Source organism: Lucilia cuprina, chromosome 4 (assembly GCF_022045245.1).
Source record: "Lucilia cuprina isolate Lc7/37 chromosome 4, ASM2204524v1, whole genome shotgun sequence".
NCBI classification, from domain to species: Eukaryota; Metazoa; Arthropoda; class Insecta; order Diptera; family Calliphoridae; genus Lucilia; species Lucilia cuprina.
In genome coordinates this window covers 26,094,865-26,116,755 of record NC_060952.1, presented here as the reverse complement: position 1 = coordinate 26,116,755, position 21,891 = coordinate 26,094,865, and the positions used below count along the sequence as shown (strand labels likewise).

Here is a 21,891-nt window from a genome sequence, read left to right as displayed (position 1 = left end):
ACAACAATTCTCTTAATAATATATACATTTTTATTTAAGAGTATATGTATCATAAATAATTGTGGCATAATTTTAGTTAAAAATCAAGACATATTTGCATTCAATATACAGTATTCCTTAAATGTGCTTACTTTCTACGATCTTTATTTATGCAAAAGTAAGGCATTTGTATTAAGTGCTATTTTAAATATTAAACAAATTCTAACCTAAAATAAAGATACATTAAAAAAAACAGTATTAAATAAATGTTATTCCCTATGAAGTGCTTTTTTAATATTAATAGAGCCCATGTGTGGTTTACAGTATAAAACACGAAATAGTCCGTCTCAAAAGACGTCCTTACGTTGGGGCGATAGTTGCGGCAATTAATTTGTTTATCAAGCCAAACGAAATAATAAATTCTTCTAACTACTAAAGGAGGCGTTTAAAACTATTCCTATTTGTTTGACTACTATTATATTTACAAAAACAAGTTTTTATTATTATTATTAATAATAATACCTATTAACTTAAGCATAAGTTACCTGTCAAATGTGCTGTGTTTTTAATTTATTCAACTAAACTAAAAAAATATATTTTCTTTAACTTAACATAAAAAAAGAAGAAACAAAAAAACGTTGCATAATTTTAAGCTGAAACTTGTTTTCCTCCATCTACTGATGAAAAAATAGTTGCTGTTTAAAACAAATTTGTGCGCTTTTGGATTTTGTTATAAAATTTTCAACATCACCTAGTAAGAGGTAAGTAAGCAGGTATGTTTTCTTGGAAAGTACTTTTCCAGTTTAATTTCCCATAACTTTAATATAAATTCATCCTTTATATACATACATTACTGCGCATTTGTCAACATTTACAAAGTTTTGTGAATGAAATTTTTATTAACCAGTCTTGTTGTTGTTGTCGTCGATTTTTTGAGTTTTTGAGAAACGACCGACACATAGGTTTGTGGTGAAATGAGAGTTTTTTTGTTTATACAGATTTAAGTTTAGTCTCTTAGTTTTTGGTTTAACATTATGTTTTTAAAGAGCCATCCTATTAGGAACTCCGAAAAAGAAGTAAATTTTATTGTATACCAAAAAGATAAAAGAAATACATAATCCTAATTTATGGTTTTTTTGTTATAAATAATTAAACATATAAATGTATATATTTTTTATGTAATAGATTAGATAAAATGTATTGTTTATAAATAAAGATAATTGTTTGCAATAAAGAAGAATTAATATAAATAAATATAAACAACTTATGTACATTGTATGTATGCGTTAATTTTTTATGAAATTATTATATCACTACTCATGTGAAAAAGAATTGTTAATACATATTAGTTTAATTTTTAAATAAAAATTCTAAACTATTGATATTTTCTAAATAAGATCTACATATACACATTTACTTTGACGGACTGGAAATAAGGATTAAAGTTTTGATAATTTTTTTCTTTTTTGTAAAAAAACAACATTTGAAAATGTCAAGTATAAAAAGAAAGTACATTTGTTATTTGTAAGATCCTCCTAGTAATTAATATTAAGTTCTTAAATAAGTACATGTCATTACCATGTTTATCCTATACACAGATACGTTGTCAAAAATCTGTTACCATTTAAACAACGGATGTGTATAGTATTAAAAAAAACACCCAGTTATCATTTTGACAACGGCATGTCGTCATTTATATTACTACTTTGTGTCATTTCGGCAATGCATCGTTGTCATTTCTACAACGCATCGTTGTTATTTCAACAACTAAACGTACCGGTTTGGCAGCATAGCATTGTCACTTTGATAACACATCGTTTTCACAGCGAAAATACAAAAAATTAATATTATGAAAAAATTCAAAAGTTTCTTTATTATTTATTTATTTATTGTTTATTTGATAATGTGGTGTATATTTTCGTTGTTAACGTTGACAACTATCCGTAAATACTTTGACAACTGATGTTATCGAAAAATGCACGAAAAATACATGTACGAAATAAAAAGTACCAATAATCAATCAGGTAAATTTTCGAATTTTGTACCCTTCAATAATTTATTCAAAGGACAAATTTATATAGCCCATATAAAAAATCAAAAATATTAAGTTGCATTTGGTTCCACAGTACGTAACACATGCTATTTTTCTAATGTTGGCCCTTTTAAGTGAAATTTTTTTCAGAAAGACAATATCAGAGTAGAAATACAAACCTGCGGATGCGGTTGCGTTTTCTGCTTCCCAGAGAAAATGTAAATTAAATGGAGTGCGGCTACGGTTGCGGATTTCGTAGCCATTTTATTGTTTTTTGCTTTTGTATTTCATAGTTTATTTATTCACCACATGGTTTTTGTTCATTAAAAGTATGAATGGCATGGCATGGCAACTCTAAATGAGAGAAAATCCGTTAACAAATTAAAATAAATTTTAATTTGGTGCGGATTTCTTCAACGATTTAAGTTGTCAAAACTCAATATAAAAAAATATCCGTCTCCGCAGCCGCAATATTGTATTTCTACCCTCAAAGGACAAATTTCTATAATTAATAAAAATAACTCTCTTGAAAAATTATAAACACTTTGGTGCTAATTTGGTACCAAGGGTTTATAATTTCAAACGTCTTTTTTCTCTCTATGTACAAAATAAAAAGTAACAATAATAAATCAGGCAAATTTTTCAATTTTGCACCGTTTAATAATTTATTCATATTTATATAGGCCATATAAAAAAATCAAAAATAACTCTTCTGTGATCAGAAAACATGTTACGTTGCATTTGGTTCCACAGTACGTATGTTTAAGGAATAAAAATATTGATCATACAACCTGTAACACATGCTATTTTTCCAATGTTGGCTCTTTTAAGTGAATTTTTTTAAGAAAAACAATATCAAAGGACAAATTTCTATAATAAATAACAAGTAGGAAAGTATAGTCGGGCATGGCCGACCATATAATACCCTACACCATGAGTATATTTTTAAAATTTTTACTTTTTATAAAATTTTTATTTTTTGTAAAGAAACTTTTATGTTGAATATTACCATAATTCCAAAATATTTAAGCCATTTATTGATAAAAAACTAAAATTTCTAAATAAGGCTCTATATAGGTCAAATATGGGCCGATCCTCGGTAAATTTGGGAAAAGGATATATTTCTAAATAACAGTTAGTTTTGTTGAGTTTCATTGCGATACAAATGGTTACAAGTCAATTTTAGACGTTTAAGTCATTTTTTGAAGGGGGATTTGTATGGGGGCTAGGGTCAAATATAGGCCGATCCTTACGAAAATCTGCAGTATCATTTATTCTTATATAAAACTTATTTGTGCCAATTTTTAGAGAGAGATAGCAGAATATTTGACGGATTTATAGCATAAAAAGTTCAAATCGGGAGGTACGGTTGTATGGGGGCTAGGTGAAATAATGGACCGATTTCAACCATTTTCAATAGGCTTCGTCCTTGTGCCAAAAAACATGCTTGGTCCAAATTTCATCAAATTATCTTGAAAATTGCGGCCTGTACCTTGCGCACAAGGTTTACATGGACAGCCAGCCGGACAGACGGACGGACGGACATGTCTTAATCGACTCAAAAAATGATTCTGAATCGATCGGTATACTTTAAGGTGGGTATTGGACCAATATTTTTGTATGTTACAAACATCAGCACAAACGTATAATACCCTCCCCACTATAGTGGTGTAGGGTATAAAAATAACTTTATTGAACAATTATGAATAATTTCAAAACGCCTTTTTCCCTCTACGTATATGTTCGAAAATAAGTACAAAAGTAAATCAGGCCAATTTTCGAATTTTGCACCGTTTAATAATTTATTCATATTTACGAAAGACAGTAATTATCAAATTTAATTTTTAAAATTAAATTAGATAAATTAAAATATGTAACACTCTTCTGTTTTTAGAAATCATGTTACGTTGCATTTAGTTCCACAGTACGTATGTTTATGAAATAAAAATACATTATTTTTCTAATGTTGGCTATTTGAAGTGAATTTTTTTGAGAAGGGCAATATCATAGAACAAATTTTTATAGTCCATGTAATAAATAAAAAACATCTGTTGAAAAATTGTACTAAGGATACGAAAAATGCCAATTGAAAAATTTTTCTGATAATTATTGGCATTATAAATATCAGAAAAATTTTTCAATTGGCATTTTTCGAACTGTAGGTATATTATTTATTGCTAATTTACCATTTTATTTATTTTTTTAAATATTTTTAAATTTATGTTAAATTTTAAATAAACTATTGTCACAATGATCTGGTACGTACATACATACATACACATTTATTTCTATAGTGCTGTGACATTTAAACATTTAATATTTATTCTTTTTAATGGGGATTATTAAAGCTGTAGGCGGTAAACATTGTCCTTTTACTGTTGCTTACAAATTGTTTTTTTTTATATCATGGTATTTTTTAAAGGACATTTGACATTTAATATTATAAAAACAACAAAAGCAACTATAAATATATTATAAGTACATAAATACAAATAAAATTTAAGTAAGTTTCATTTATGAAACATACAGTAGCTACTATGATAAAGGGTATTTAACTAATTTAATAAATTGCATTTTTTGATAGTAGTTTATTTGTTTGTTGTTGTTTTTTTTTCTTTTGTTAAAACCACATTAACAAGGACATTATTAATACAGTACCTACAGTTGGTGGTCATTGTCTACGACGAGTTAACAATATAAATAAAATTATAAAAGTTAATTGTACATGTATGGACATATGTACAAACATTTGTAAATGAATTTATGAACAGATTTTATAAAGGATCATGAGAATAAAAGCTTTTGGGTACTTTAGAGACTTTATATTCATATTTATTTAGTAATGTTAGCTTAGAGAATAATTTTGTTTTCGAAATTATTGTTAAAAATGGTTTACAATCGTTTAGCAATTATTTTAATTACTTTCAAAGAAACTAAATATTTTAATAAACAGTTGTGATTTACAGTGTAAAAAATAGTTTATTACGCTTTGATTAAAGTGGTCCTTGTAATATTACATGCCGATATAGTTAGACAAAAGGACTTAAGGAATAGAAATGTAAATATTTGCTTAAAGAGAACAATTGGAAAGGTCTTAAACGAAATGACCTAGAAAGTAAAAATTAAATAAGTAAATTTTTATTTTATTAACGGTTTATAAAATAGATTTTGTATGGAAATTTTGTTTTATAAACTTTTTATAAAATAAAAATTCTGTTTGTAAATAAGAAAGTAAATCTTTTTATATTTATAAACACGAGAGTACTGTTTGTTCGTAATCGAAAAACCACAAAGGGCGAAATTTGAAATACATGTTTTAAGGATCGTGAGAAGTGTTCCTGTAAAGTTTTAAATTTGTCCGACAGATGGCGTTTTAATTTTTCAGCCAATTGCACCTAAGCCACTAAACTAATTATTTTGAAATTAGAGGTATGTTTAGATCCATTTGTGTAAAATCCATCAAGAACCTGTTACGTAGTTCAGACACCACAACTACAATATAAAATATATGCTTTATTTAAATACGTTCTGCAATATCTTGTATTTTTGTTTTGACAGAAGCATTAGAACTTTTTTTAACAGTATTTAAGAGCAAATATGTTTTCTGAATTTTAGGGTTTCAGATGCAAAATCATTTGATGGTTCCAAAAAATTTTAAAATTTTCAATATATTTTGAATTTAATTCATTGGAAACATATCTCAAAAATCTTTCTATGATATTAAAATTTCATATAATTTCTCTGAGTGAAACCTGAAAAAATTGCAACAAACTTGAAAAGGATTATTATTATTCTTTGTCACAACACACCAAATATTGATATAATTATAAACATTTAAAGAAACGGTATTTTAGAATGAACCAAGCTTTACTTTTCTAGAAATTATAATAACCGAGATAATTGTAAAAAAATAGATTTTTTTGTAATCTTTGTTACCTAATATCTCGATAAACGTACTTGGATTCAATAGTGACTTTTTGATACTTAAGTAAGATTCTAGACAAAGCTTGACACAAGGCTTTTAGTTATCTAAAATTCCTTAGTTTGCTAATTTGTTCGACTAATTTTTTGTGCAGCGTAAATTGTATTCGAATATAATATAATAATCTTTCAACCTTGTTATTTTCTACATTTATTTTGATTATTGTAATCTATTGTATAATTCATTTTGTTCTCTTTACAGATATTCTTAGTTGATGCTTATTAAAACGACTAAACTACGATAAAAATACTAAACAAATCGAATTGAAAGAGAAATTTTGTGAAGTATAAAAATCTAGTCAAGTAAAATAAACAAATTGCAAACAAACATATTACATTAGTAAATGTAACAACAAAGTATTAAAAAAATATTAAAACTTAAATAAAAAAAACTAACATTCACTAGATTCTAAGAAAAACAAATTTAAATCAATTATTTATTATTGATTTAAACGAAATACTAAAAAAACACAACCAACTACACATAAAAGAATAAAAAGTGGACTTGAGGAAAAAAAAAGATAAACAAAACTAAAAAATATTTCAACTAAATAAAAACTACTATAGTAGTAGTGAATACATACTACTACTACTAACTATAATTATAATAAAAAACAACAACAGCAAAACTAAATAAATAACCGCAGCAAACAAAACAAAAAAAAGAAGATTATTATTGACAAAGAAGGTTAAAAATACCACAATACGTTTGTACAAGGATTGAAATAACAGAACCCCCAACCACCCTCTCTAAACCGCCCACACAACACAATTAAAGTAACGTGTTTCAAGGTTTAAGGAAAAACTAATAAAATAACAAAATCACAAGACTCTTTACTGTGTAAGTGAAAGCGTTTGTGTGTGAAACTTATTTGTTTAGAAGGGAAACAACAACTACAACTAGAACTACCGTTAGACACATACAACATGATTAATATCGCTGGTGTTGTGAGCATTGTGCTCTTTTATTTACTCATCTTATTTGTGGGTATTTGGGCTGGTCGTAAAAAGGAATCCGGCAATGATTCTGAGGAGGAGGTCATGCTGGCTGGCCGTTCTATTGGCCTTTTTGTGGGCATCTTTACAATGACCGGTAAGTGCTATTGAACATGTCAGATATAATGATAAAAATTGCGCAAAAAGAACAAAACAAAATCCAAAGCATAAAAGACTCATTTATTACAACACAATTTACTACTTAAAGTAAACACAATTCTTAAGAAAAGCTTAGAATTTCATTTATTATATTTTTTTTACTATTTTCGATGGATGCTTATTGATTTTGTCAATTCATTTGTAACACATTAAAATATACATAAAAAAATAAAATTTTCCGAATTATGATAAACGTGTAAAATCCTACCATTTAATGGTTATTTGATAGTTTAAATTTATCTAAATAATATATGTTTAAATAATAATCATTATTTAGTTGTTGAAAAAATAATTATTTTTCAGAGAATCATTCTCAAATTTATAATTGTCATTAACATATAAATGTTTTCAGTAACTATAATATTGATGAAGTTCAATAAAAATAACAATTGTTTGGTTATGACAACAAAATATTGTTACAAAAAATATAGAATAGTTGTACTAACCATGCCGAACCATGTTTTTTCTCTGCGCGTAGTTCTATGCTTTATTATTATGAAATTCTCAGACGATCTAGTCATGTCCGTTCGGCAGTATATCTGCCTGTTATAAACACTATAGGGTCTGAACGGAAAGTGCTAGTTCTATGATTAATCCTACCCCCTTGAAATTTTTTTTTCTACTAATGAAATTTTGAAAAATCAGAGATTCAATTTAGTTCCAGTAAATTGGCAACAGCATACTTTACACATTTGCAAAGCTTATAAAAGCACACTCTGATATTGACATTTAAATTCTATTTACAGCAACCTGGGTAGGCGGCGGTTACATTAATGGTACAGCAGAAGCTATTTATACTTCCGGTTTGGTTTGGTGTCAGGCTCCCTTTGGCTATGCCTTGAGTTTGGTGTTTGGTAAGTTTGAAAGATATTGACATAAATGCTGGTCCATTCACATGAACATTAAAATGTACATACTTATAATGAATTTACTTTACAGGTGGTATATTCTTTGCCAATCCTATGCGTAAACAAGGTTACATTACCATGTTGGATCCTTTGCAAGATTCGTTTGGTGAACGTATGGGTGGCCTATTGTTTTTACCCGCCCTCTGTGGTGAAGTTTTTTGGGCAGCTGGTATTTTGGCCGCTTTGGGTGCTACACTTTCTGTGATTATTGATATGGATCATCGTACATCGGTTATTTTATCTTCATGCATTGCCATCTTTTATACACTCTTTGGTGGTCTCTATTCGGTGGCCTATACGGATGTCATACAATTGTTTTGTATTTTTATTGGTTTGTGGATGTGTATACCGTTCGCATGGGCCAATGAACATGTGAAAAGTCTGTCATCAATGGATGTCGATTGGATTGGTCATGTAGATCCGGAGCAGAGGTGGTTTTATATAGACTATGGTCTGTTGTTAATATTTGGTGGTATACCTTGGCAGGTGAGTTTAAATTGATTAATAAATACTTTTGCAATGAAGAAGCAGTAAAATGTAATATTTTGTTTATTTAACTATCAGGTATATTTCCAACGTGTTTTATCCAGTAAGACTGCAAGTCGTGCACAAATTTTATCCTATGTAGCTGCAGCAGGTTGTATTCTAATGGCTATCCCACCGGTATTAATAGGCGCTATTGCCAAAGCTACACGTATGTTCAAAAACTTGCAATCATTTTCCCAAAAATTTCACAATATTTTGTTTCCCATCAAAAACTATAATTTCTAGCTTGGAATGAAACCGATTACACTGGACCCTATCCGTTAACAGTGCAAGAAACTAGTATGATTTTACCTATGGTATTACAGTATTTAACACCCGATTTTGTATCGTTCTTTGGTCTGGGTGCCGTCTCAGCTGCTGTTATGTCCTCAGCCGATTCGTCTGTTTTGTCCGCCGCTTCAATGTTTGCACGAAATGTTTACAAGTTAATATTTCGTCAAAAGGCTTCCGAAATGGAAATTATATGGGTGATGAGAGGTGGCATTATAGTTGTGGGTATATTATCGACCATAATGGCCTTGACTATACCCTCGATCTATGGTTTGTGGTATGTAAAAAGAGAAATTTGTGTTAAAGATGGATGGATGTGTATATGTTATGATTTATTTTCAGGTCCATGTGTTCCGATTTGGTCTATGTGATATTATTTCCACAACTCTTAATGGTGGTACATTTCAAGAAACACTGCAATACTTATGGCAGTTTAGCGGCTTATATTATAGCACTTTTCATACGTCTATCGGGTGGTGAGGCTTTATTGGGTTTACCCGCCCTTATACATTTCCCCGGTTATGATGAAGAAAATCAAACACAATTATTTCCCTTCCGTACAATGGCCATGATTTTAAGTTTGATTACATTAATTTTAGTTTCATGGTGGACTAAGTAAGATTTTTTTGTAATTTATTCGGAATATGGATTATTAATACATACCCTGATTGTTTTTTTCAGAATGATGTTTGAATCCGGTAAATTACCACCAAGTTATGATGTGTTCCGTTGTGTGGTGAATATACCGGAAGATGTGGTTAGAGTTGGTGAACCAGCAGAGTCGGGAGAACAGGTGAGTGTAACGACTGCAAAGAAGTAAGAAAAGTGTACGGGGGGGTTTAAATTAAATCAAAATTAGAAAAAAAAAACAAGTAAGAGGTTTGATTACAAGGTTTACAATACCTACAGTTGTATGGGGGCAGTTGAAATAATGGACCGATCTTAACTATTTTCAATAGGCTTCATCCCTGGGACAAAAGAATATCATGTAACCAATTTCATTGAATTATTTTCAAAATGGCGGCCTGTAGTTTGATTACAAAGTTAACATGGACGGGCATAGCTAAATAGACTCAGAAAATGATTCTGAGCCAATTGGTATACTTTAAGGTGGGTATAGGACATACAAGCTCTCAATTGAGCTCTCTGGTTTATTTTCCAACACACGTACGTAACTTCCAAACTGAGAAAATGAGAGCTTGGAAGTTTTTTGATAGAGTTACACATAGAGAAATCTCTGTTGTTAAATATAAAGTTGTTTTTGTTTGCCGAAAGTTATTTTTGCATATGAGAATGTTTTATATTTAATATTTATTTTAATTTTAAAATATATCGAGAAAAATTATCAATAAAAAAAATTATTTTAAAAATTTTTTTCTGAGTAAATGTCAAAAATAAAGGGAATTTTAATAAAGGTGAATCAACGACACAAACTGCTAAACAAAAGTAATACCCGCTTCTATCAATATTTTCAATTAGTAGACATTTATAGCACATCAAAAGTTCTTGGAGGATATTTCTATATACCTAACGATCCATTATTTGTGTCATATTTCAAAATATTCATTATTTCTTAACTTTTATTTACATTTTGTATTTAAAATTGCAAATAAATGCATTTCCAAGAGCAATGTTCAAAAATAATAATAGGTGTTTAAATTTTTTCCAATCCTATTCATAAAAAATTCACACATTTTAAAGTTTTTTGTTATTTATAATACAATACACTGTAAAGTAGTGAAGTCACTACACTAAAAACAGTAAAAAATGTTACAAACTTTTCTTTCAGTGCATGGTATGCAAAAACACAGAGTTAAGTAGTGTTAGTGTGGAAAGAAAATTTTATGCTCTGCCGATGTGTGAACTAAAGATAATTTTTATAATTTTTACGCTCTTGCAATGAGTTTTTTTACGATCGGGTTATGTACGTGTGAATTGCCGAAAATCTTTCTAATCAGAACAATATGAACGCGCAAATCACCAAAATTGGTAAAATATGAGCAAAATACCGACATAATTTCCGAGAATTTTGAATAAGTATAATGTATCATATTATGTACATTAGGGTCGCACAGTTTGTATCATAATAAGATACTTATGTTTTCACAAAAATATATTAAGATCAAAAGCAATATTCGGGGGCTACGGTTGTATGGAATCTAGGCGAAATAATGATTTGATTTAAGCAGCGTTTTATTAATGATATACAAATCTAGTTAACTAGAGGAATTAATAAATTATCTTGTGAATTATGCAGAATATAGGATTCTTATGTGATCAGATTTATATTATCAAATTTTTGAAATTTTTATTCCAATCTTTAGCTTTCTGTCATGGCTGGTCCATTGGCACGATCATATGGTGCCGCCACAATGGCGGGCAAAGATGAGCGTAACGGACGCATAAATCCAGCATTAGAAACTGACGACGATGATCTTCCCATTAACGAAGCAAAACGATTAAATCAACAAACGGCACAAGAACAAGTACAAAGAATGTTAAGCAGCGCCACCGGACAAAATCGAAGAGACAGTGATGACGAAGGTAGTGTCGGGGGTGGTGTTAATAGTGGTAGTGCTTATCATCAGGCTGGAGGAGGTGGAGGTAAGGCTGTGCCAACTGTTGAGCAAGACAATACTGCCTTTTAAACAAAATAGAAAAGTTAAACTAAAAAAAAAAAAAAAAAAAAAAAATAAAAAATAACTAAAAAGTACACAAGTTAAACTATAAACCTTTTTGATGAATTCAAAGAAATAATAAGAAAAGGGAAATGTGCTTAAACGAACAAAATAAACGATTTAAAACGCTCACTATAAAATTAAAACAAAAAATTAAATAAACAAATATTAAAAAAGAAATTAACTGTAGATCCTACACTAAAAAAAGTAATATGTACTAATAATAAAAGAAATATAGTAAAATTAATGAAATGAAACTAACAACAAATTTAGTAAGGATTCTAGAATTAAAAACACTCTAGAGAATATTTACCACAAACCAAATATAGTAGTTATTCTAAATTGAAATTCTGAAAAATGTGTGTAAATAAATATTTAAATACTCATTAACCAAAATTAAATTAACAAAAAAGCAATGTTATTAATTGTATTATTGGAGTGTTAGAAAACAAATCCTTAGTTATCTTCCCTAAAGCTTGTTCTTTTATAATTCAGCTTAGTTTTTTTTAAGAAAAAGGTTTTTATTAAGTTAAAAAAAGCTTACATTTTAAATAAAATAGTTAATTGTTAAATATATGTATATGCTCAGGTATTCCCAAAATAATGTTTGTTAAATATTGTATTTTTTTATTTTAAATATAATTTTTTTTTACTTTATATTATAATTACGTTGCTAAATATTTTTTTTATTAAATATTAGTTAAGATTTATTATATTTACACTTAGAGAATTTATATTAAAAAAAGTTCTATTTATTAAATGTTTTAATGTTGATAATTATTAATTAATGTATGTAAAAACAAAGAAAAAAAAGAAAAGAAAATTGTTAAATATAGGACATATTAGAAACCAAACTATATTCACTAAGAACTTAAATATTTGCGATAAAAATTGAACCCTATACATATCAAATAATGCATTTGTGTATTCACAAGTAAAACAAATATATATATAACATATTTAAAAAAAAGACAACAAATAATTAACAAATATTTAACAAAAACTATTAAAATTACTAAAAATATAAAAAAATTAAAATTTTATGAATAGTTTTTATGTAATTCTTTTAATTTAAACGATTCAATGAATTTGATTTTAAAAAATTTTTTGAAAACAATTTTGAAATATTAGGCAAAATCCGCATGATCATTAAAAGTTCGGTTGTAGCAAATGAACTATGTTCCAGCAGAAAGTACATAAATTTTTTTTTTTAACAAATTAACAAATAATTTTCTGAAAATATTTTATGCTTATTTTGTTACATGTTTTTAAAAAAATTCATGAATATTATCTTTTTTAAAACAATTATTGCTGAACAAATTTTCTGTTGTTTATCAACTACTCACAAGTTCTAAACATTTTTTTATTATTTAATTTATTTCTTTCGGAATAAAAATCTTAACTTTTAAAAAAGTATATCAAATTCTCCAAACATCGATTCATAATTTTTTTAAAATTGTAAATTACATAAATCCTTCCAAGAAATTAACTAAATAGAAACATAATTCAAACAAGTTAAAACCAAAATAGGTTATAAAAAAGAAACTTTAAAAATAATCTACAGTTACCAAATACATATCATTAATTTTAAAAGAAACTGATAAATTTAATTAAGTATAAGAAATGAAGCAAAAACAAAAACAAAACATATCATTTTAAAGTAAAATTGAAAGTAATCTATATTATATATATTAAAAATTTAAGTGTATTATACTACATATATCGGATATACCCTAAATTATACAAACAAATTGAGCAAATATTCAGGCCATTTACCTATAAGTGGCACTTTAAGAATAAGTACATATATAATTGTGGATATATTAAAAAAAATATTAACATTTATAAAAATTATGTTACAGAATTTACAAATAAATTTATGAACTCTTAAAGAGTTAAGCAATTAAAGTATAAATTTATAGAAAAACTATATATCAAAATTTAACAAAATTATGGTGAAAAAAGATAATTTATTAATAAAATAATTAACATTGATTTTAAATTTTTTTTTTTTGAAATATCTTGTTTTCCGAAAATTTTGTGAATCCATAAAAAAATTTACATAAGGGTCATTTTATTAGTCTTCTCACTAAGAGTTGAATTATTTAATTGAGCTTTATTTTAACAAATTAAATAAATGACCAATTCACAATCGATGTTGTATAGTTGTAGCGTTGTATGTCGTAAAATTTTTTCAAATTAAATTTTTTGAAACAAAAACAAATTAATTATAAAAAAATACGACATACTACAATACAACCGTTCAAGAAATTTGGTATTTACATATTTAGAACTATTTTTTTAACAAATATCAACAAATTTCGATTTAACAACAAAATACTACACTACAAAAAAATCCATGCCTAATATATACGAAAAATGTCATACATCGTACGAATCGTTCGTTGTTTCGCACCACGAAATTCTTTCGTAATATATATACGAAATTGTACGAAATATTTTAGTATAATGCAAAATATTCTTGAAAAAATTAATTTACATAAATTGAAAAAAAGTGAATTTTGGATAAATATGGTAAAATTTATGAAATATTAATTTATTCAAACATTTTTCTTCATTTTAAAATAAATTTTCTAATTTTAGTTCAAAATTATTCTCCACACGAATTTTCAATTTTTTTTTTATGAAAATAATTCGTGAATAATATTATACTTTTTCTTAAATTTTATAAAAATGTTGTAGTTTTATTTAATCATAATATAATTAATATCATTATGTTTAATTTCACTAAAATTTATTTCGTAAACAAAATTTCGTATTATATACGAAATTTTAGTAAATATTACGAAAATAGAAGTTACGATGAAATTTTGTTCTTACATCTCTCTCATGTCCAAAATTCACTTAAAAACAAACGATGAAAGAAGAAGGAGAGATATTATTTATACAAAAATACATTCATTCGCCAAATATTATTAGAATTTCTATTAAGCTTAACACTTTCAGAAAATAAATATATATTATTTAAAGTTGATTTGTCATTCTAGGGGTCGTGGTTTCTTTAAATTGGTATTATAGTACAAAATGCAGTCTTTAAAAATCTGTATATTTGTTATCAAAAACTTAAGATCTGAATATCTATTAATATGTACCTTCACAAACAAATTTTTTTGGTGCATATTTTTTCTACATTTTTAGTGCATATTTTCCCATTTTATGGTCCATATTATAAGCCCATATTTTGATTTTTTTTTTAGTGCATGAAAATCCTTGCCCTGATCATAGGTCCATAATTGATAAATAAATTATGTAAAAATATGCTTACACCTCTCAAATATTACCCACTATTTTTGGAAGATCTTTCTCTTGATCTTAAGCAAAGTGTGTCGAAACTAATAATAAAAACATTATGAGCTAAGAATTTTAAAGATTTTTAAGGAGTCATATTATTTTCATGAAATATGTAACACATTTACTATATTTAAAAAATAGTATTAACTTATAAAAAAGGGGAAAAGAAATATACACAATTGGTACCAAATTGACTCCTAACTGTTTATAATTTTTCAACATCATCCGTTGTCTAAATGTTAACAAACTTGGAAAGCTCCATATTGTCAATGGATTGTTTGCTTAAAATTGTTTTAAAATCAATGTTAATTAATGAAATCAATTTTAATAAAAAATAAATATACAATTTAATACAAAATCATAATATGAACAGAAACTACAAAAATATATAAAATGGCATCATACTGTATGACAATGATTGAATCTAATGTGAACAAACCAAAAAAAGCTTGTTGTAATTTGTAAACGTATAATTAATGTTATTCATAAAAAAAGAGTCTAATCCAATAATTGTCTAAAATTAACTCCTTATAGAGCTGCCTCAAAACAAAAACCAAAATTCAAAATACAAATAAATAGATATAAAGAAAATCTAATTAAAAAATTAATTCCATATACATATCAAATCAGATCTTAAAGATACAAACTAAAAGAAAAACAAATTAAGTATTCATATATAAACTTTAAAGTTCCGTTCAAAAGTTCTATGTTTTTTGAAAGTTTATTAGTTTTTTAATTAATGTATGTGTGTTGAATAATTTTTTTAAAATTGTTGTTATTCAAAACTAACACTAATGTAATGAAATTTAATTAAGTCAAGTTTAAAAGTTTAATTCAAAAATAATTGATTTTTTTACATATAAAATATTGGAAATAAAAGAAAACCATATTGACAGCCAGTTTTTATAAACATAAAATATTTAAACGATTTTTTTCTAAATAAATCTTAATGTGTTTTAATAACTTTTTTTCAAACTTAAAGACTTTTCATAAAGATTAACATTTATTGAAATGTAACTAAAGAAAAATTTATTTCAAATTTAATATCATTTACTGTTCCTTGAGTTATTAAGAAAATGAAGAATATAGAAATTTATGTAAATAAATAGAAAAATAAACCAAATATAAGAAATAAGTAGTAAAATAAAAAAAGGGAATAAAATTAGGTTTTTATAGGGAAATGTAAGATAGAAAATGTTGTAATTGAAAGTCTTTTGTTTCTATCTTTCATTTCAATATGAATCCATTTTCTGTTAATTATAGAAAATTGAAATAACTATTCCCCTATGGCTGAACTATAATAGACTTAAATATATTTTAGTTATTGTCACATATCATAGATATTTCTAGAGAGCTTGTAAGACAAGAATTTTATTAATAAAAAATATCAGACAAAATTTAATTTTCCTAAAAAAATTTATCAACCAAAATTGAAATAAACAAAAGTCAATTAAAAAACATTTTACTTTGTGTTGTAAGAAAATTTATATACATAAACCTTAAAAAACGCCCATACACATATAATAACTCCCTCTTAAGTCAATTATAGTTTTGCCTATTTTTAAAATTAAAAATTTATTATTTGTTGATCCATGCATCCATCAATATTGTTGTTAAAATATTAGTTGAGTTTCACTTCTTCAGTAAAAATATTAATGAAAAATAATAAATAAAATTAACCACCTATTATAAATATACATAAATATTATTGTTGAAATTGTTTTTTAGTTTTTGATATAATTTTTTGCTTTTATTACAAAAAAAAAGTTTTTTAAAATTTTGTTGCAATAATAATGTTTTACAATTATAAATTATGTAAAAACCTATGTAAATTATACATACAATACATATCAATGTTTTAAACTATAGACATGATAGAAAAAGAAAAAAACAAATATATATATATATATATATAATTATAAATAAATATAAACAAAAAAGTATTTAATAAAAAATATATATTAATATGGTTTCTTTGTTGATGAAATCAAAATATGTTTTAAATTTGTTTCATTTTTTTTAGAACAAATATTATTTTGTTCTAATATGTCATTAGACAAGCCAAAGATCATGTGGATTCGGCAAAAATTTATATATAAAAAAAACAATTATTAATATATAGTAGGGTGTCCTGTAGACACTTTTTTTATAGAAATAGCTCTAAAACGATGCGTTTTAATGTACTATATACGAGATAATTGAAAAATGATTTTTTTGAAATTGATTGAAAATATTGATCTCAATATTATATGTTAAAACATTTTTTCTGAAATCTTTTCGAATTGGGTGTCAAAAATTCCGTAATTTTGGGCTCATTGCGGGAAAAATAATTAAAATATTGGTTTGTGTATTTCTGGTCCTAAGAGGGTACATACATAAATTTAAAAAAAATTCTGAAATGAACTAAAGCCAATTTTTTTTTTATAATTTTCAGTATGAGCTTTGATATTCCTCTCCAACCCACTAAATATCATATTGTGTACTAAAAATATTCTACAAATATTTTAAATTATTTCTGCCATAATCAGCTCAAAATTTTTTAATATGGGCCTATCCTTATAAATTTTAATAGAGGCATTTACGTCTACTTCAAAGTTATGTAGAATTTAGTCGTGTTTATGAGCGAATTTTGAATTTCAAGTCATATTCTGAAAGGGAGTTTGTATAGGGGCCAGTGACACACTAGAATATTTAACATATTATGGAATATACGGTTGTATGGAGGCTAGGCGAAATAATGGACCGATTTCAACTATTTTATAATAATAGCGTTTATCCTTGGGTCAAAAGAAGAGTATGTGCCAAATTTCATTAAATTATCTTAAAAATTGCGACCAGTAAAGTGCGCACAAGCTTTACATGACACACTTTAGTGATGTTGGGTTTAAATAATTTGGCCTTTGCACTGCATTTCTTGCTTAAGTTCATTGGGCGCTTAAGCAAGCAAACAAAATTAACTAATTGAGTACTCAAAAACCCCTTTCGAGAATTAATTTTAATTTTAAAAAAGGTTTTATATTTTTCTCGTATTTGGTAGTTTTAAACGCATTGTTTAAGAGGTATTTATCCATAAGGGGTTACATGGTACAATGTAATGTATATATAAATTTGTTTCGTGTTATAAATTAAAATTAATTTTTTATTACAGAATTTTTTAACTCTCGAGAGGAAAATTTTCATATGCAAAATAATGAAATATTTGAATCGCTCGAAATTATTCGTTCAAGATCGAATTGAATTTAATTGTTATCCGTACCCTGGTCATAATATCAAACTGGGATAATGCGACTGTTAAAACAAAAATAGATTTCAATTTGTAATCTATCGTTCTTACAATCTTTTAAGTACCTATAATAGAAAAAGAAAACTTAGATCGTTTCCTTAACCCTATTAAGCACAAAACTCAACCATTGGACTTTTTATGGATATGATTTCTCCACACACTTTATCTTGATCATTCATTGATCATTTTTGATGAAAAATCTAGCATGTAGTGATATCAAATTCTAAAAATTTGATTTTCTTAGGAAATATAATAACAAAATAACGCTATAAACTGGGAGTTAAGGGGCTTTGTGATTACTTGTAGAAAAATAGCTATCCTAATTCCTTTGGGCAATTTTTGCTAGGACTAAGAAGTAAAATGTTACACTCATTTAAATAATTCTCTGTAAAATTGCAAATTTTGATCTCTCTATGACCTGCAGTTCTCGACCGGTATCTGGCCTTCTATCCAATAGTACTAACCTTGCTGCGAATTTCATTCAAATCGATTATTTGAGTTGGCTCACTTGACACGTAATTGCCCATATGTGTATAGTATCTTTGTAATTCAATATCTAATATTTTTTTTATAAACCCATCAAAAAGACATATTTAATAATTCGATTAAGAACTTTTTAATTAAGAACTAATTTATTTAGCATAAATATTTTTTTTCCAAGATTCACTAGCAAATTAATAGATAACCAAAAGCTAATCATCATTATCATTAATGGTGTCTAATGGTTCAGATTTAACTACTATTGTAGTCTATTGAACATCTGTGAAATGTAACAAATTAAAACACAAAATCAATTTAAAAAATATAAAATTTAAATCATAATGTTCACAAAGTACATTTTTAATTAATAATATTATGTATAAAAACAAAACAGTTTATTTCAACTCTTCAACACAATTATGAACAAAAAAAAAATGTCATTAAAATATGCAAATCTTATAAGTAATTAGTAACCATAATTGTATCGTGTCTCTTATTAAGTAATAGGGTCTTTAAATCTTTAATAAAGTAATTAATTGATGTTAATGGTAAAAGAAGCAACAGAAATGAAAAATGTTGGATGTTTTAAAGCTATAAAAACATTACCCTAAGCAATTAATAAAAGACAGAAAATCATTATTGCCTTTAGGAAAAAGAAAATATTTGTTTGATAATGACCTAAATACTTTATGCTAGTATTACGAATAGTTAAGTTATTTAATAATTATTGTATAACTAATAATGATGAGTAAATAGTAAATTTGTTTATAGAAATCTCTTAGGAAAAAAGTAATCAAGTAATATTTGAAGCGAAGATATACATACTGAATTTTTAATTGAACATACATATTTTCGATATTTTTTTAGTTTTGTATATGGACCAAGTATTATAATGAAAACTGATAATTAATCACCTGTATGTACACAGAAAAAAATATCGGTAGTTTATTTTGAATTAACATGTTTTTCTCTTTCTTTAATTTTTATTTAAACAAATTTTTATTGGTGTTAATTATCTCGTTGTTTGAAACCTAAGTATACAATTTTGATTAAATTTTTAGTTGATTCAATTAATTTTTAAATTGATTGAAAAAATTTTTTGGGCCTACTTTTCTATTTCAGTTTTTTTTATTTTAATATTTTATTTTAAATTTTGTGGTAGGAATATTTATAATTTTTAAATAATCAATCAAATTTTGACAATTTATGAAACACTTTATATGTTCAATTGTAACAATAAAGTGATATATGTATTTTAAAAATGCTGAACGCATTGTAAAAGGTCGAGTATTCCTTTAACGTTGTGTGTAATGACATCAATTATTTTTTTTTTGTAATTGATATTATAATTTTTGTTATAGGTGCAAAACTTGCTTGATACAATTATTTTGATAATTGAAACATATCTTCTGTACAATTGGGTTTATTAATATTTAGATATTTTTTCCAAATACATCCAAAAAATTAATTTTATTAAAAAACGGACAGACATTTTGTAAGGGAGATTTGATTACTAATCCTATTACTAATTCCTAATGATAAAGTTTTTTTTGCGAAATTTTATGATTCTAGTTTCCTAGATATAAAAATAATTGTATGGGCAGTGTCACACCCCCTATTTCAAATCCGCCAATATATTACACTAATATTCAAGATTGTTCAGATAAAATTTAAGGATACTAGCTCTAACAGTTTGATACAAATTTGGCTCCCTATTGCTAGTCCGCTTATCTTTGTACACACAAAGTTTGAGGTTTCTAACTTACGTCGTTTCTCAGAAATACTTTTTCAAAATTTTATTTATAAGGGAAGTGCCATGCCCACTATAGCCAGCCCTCCCATTTTGCCAACACTTGTTTATATGGGTGTTAAAATAGTCCAAATATTCTTAATACTTACTATGTATGTGGGCGTGAGTGTAGACATATTCGGACACTTTGAAAATTTTAAGAAAATCCGTTCAACAGTTTTAAGAGTCTATAGACTTCAACTAGTCTTACAAACAAATGTCGTTCCAAATACCAAAATAATTACATTTCATTTGTGTCGTATCTTTAGACTTATCCCGATTAGACAGAAATATTCATCTTTAACTAATTATGTTTACTATAAAAATTGTCGTATTTTGTCAAACGCCCACAGATATATACATGTGTACATTGTTATGTACTATAGTTTTAAAAATAATCTTGTCATATTTATTGAAACATTTCCTTTACATTTATATCGTTACAATTAAATAAAACATAAAGAAAATTGTGTAACGTTACACTATAAAATAATGGAAGTACATATGTATGTAACTACTACAACAAATTTTGTGCAGATTCAAATGCCCAGATAAAGCGACAATCAGTCAAACAGATAAACAGACAGAAAATCAGGCAGTTTGGGGAGGCAATATAATGGCTGCTGGTTGTATTTGTTATTGTGGTTTACACATCATTGTTAAACCAATAAGAAATCGCACAAGTACGACTATGTAAGAGTACTGACAACATCGGTACATTATCAAAATTAAACAATAGACTTAAAATGATATACTTAAATATCCGTCAGTCATACAGTCGGTCATACACAATTACGACGAGTGACAACAATTTGGAATCCAACGAAATTATTATTGTAGTTATAAATAACAATTGTATCTAACTTAGATTGACTTTTCATTCATCAGAAAATGAATTAGGAAAACAAAAGCGGAAATATTCCCACAAATATACTTAGTATTTGACTTTAATTTGTTTCTTCTGTTTAAAATGTTATTTATTTTGTGATGCTACTAAGGTAGTAGGTTAATTTAAAACATCTTCTTGTACACATGTGCATTGTACATTGTTAACCCAAGACAGATGAAGCATTAATAAGTGATAGTGTTATATTCGGTCATGCCGAATGATATATACCCACCATCAAAACATCGTTATTAATAAACTTTGATATTATCGAAGCAATTTTTTTATTAATTATATCTATAATGATTTATTTAAATTAAAGTAATTTTCTAAAGGAGACCTTTAGACTGATCCTTATAAAATTTAGTAGAGAGGCTTTGGCTCATACAAAACTTGTTTATGTCGAATTTCATCGTATACACGCAGTATTAAGCTAGTAATGAGCTTAAAAGTCATTTTCTAAAGGGGACCTTATGAATTTAAGAAAATGATTTTAATATAAAACTTTTTTAAGACGAATTTTATTACTATATATACTTCTTAAGGTCAGTTATGAGCATTAAAGTCATTTTCTGAAGTGGTCCGAATATGG

General features: G+C 26.4%; 2 protein-coding genes across 2 annotated transcripts in view; one reads left to right on the top strand and one right to left on the bottom strand.

The window, feature by feature from the left end:
* LOC111681207 (DNA polymerase theta) overlaps nt 1-21,891 on the bottom strand; it is a 213,196-nt gene that overhangs the window by 25,317 nt on the left and 165,988 nt on the right. Inside the window, exon 2 of the mRNA XM_046948046.1 lies at nt 9,535-9,677. The gene's annotated coding sequence lies outside the window, so the exon portion shown is untranslated. The remainder of the gene's footprint in view (nt 1-9,534; nt 9,678-21,891) is intronic.
* LOC111681396 (high-affinity choline transporter 1) lies at nt 6,525-12,142 on the top strand. Its single transcript, XM_023443165.2, has 8 exons — nt 6,525-7,085; nt 7,894-8,001; nt 8,087-8,541; nt 8,620-8,749; nt 8,827-9,148; nt 9,214-9,486; nt 9,553-9,664; nt 11,196-12,142. Exons 1-8 carry the CDS (start codon nt 6,920-6,922, stop codon nt 11,517-11,519), a joined length of 1,890 nt encoding a protein of 629 aa, XP_023298933.1. The 5' UTR covers nt 6,525-6,919; the 3' UTR covers nt 11,520-12,142.

What these genes read in the sequence shown, in the direction of transcription:
- LOC111681396 (XM_023443165.2), top strand. Translation starts at nt 6,920, where the DNA reads ATGATTAATATCGCTGGTGTTGTGAGCATTGTGCTCTTTTATTTACTC. An exon ending in CGCTATTGCCAAAGCTACAC is followed by an intron (nt 8,750 to 8,826) that starts GTATGTTCAAAA and finishes TATAATTTCTAG; the next exon opens with CTTGGAATGAAACCGATTAC. An exon ending in TTAGTTTCATGGTGGACTAA is followed by an intron (nt 9,487 to 9,552) that starts GTAAGATTTTTT and finishes TGTTTTTTTCAG; the next exon opens with AATGATGTTTGAATCCGGTA.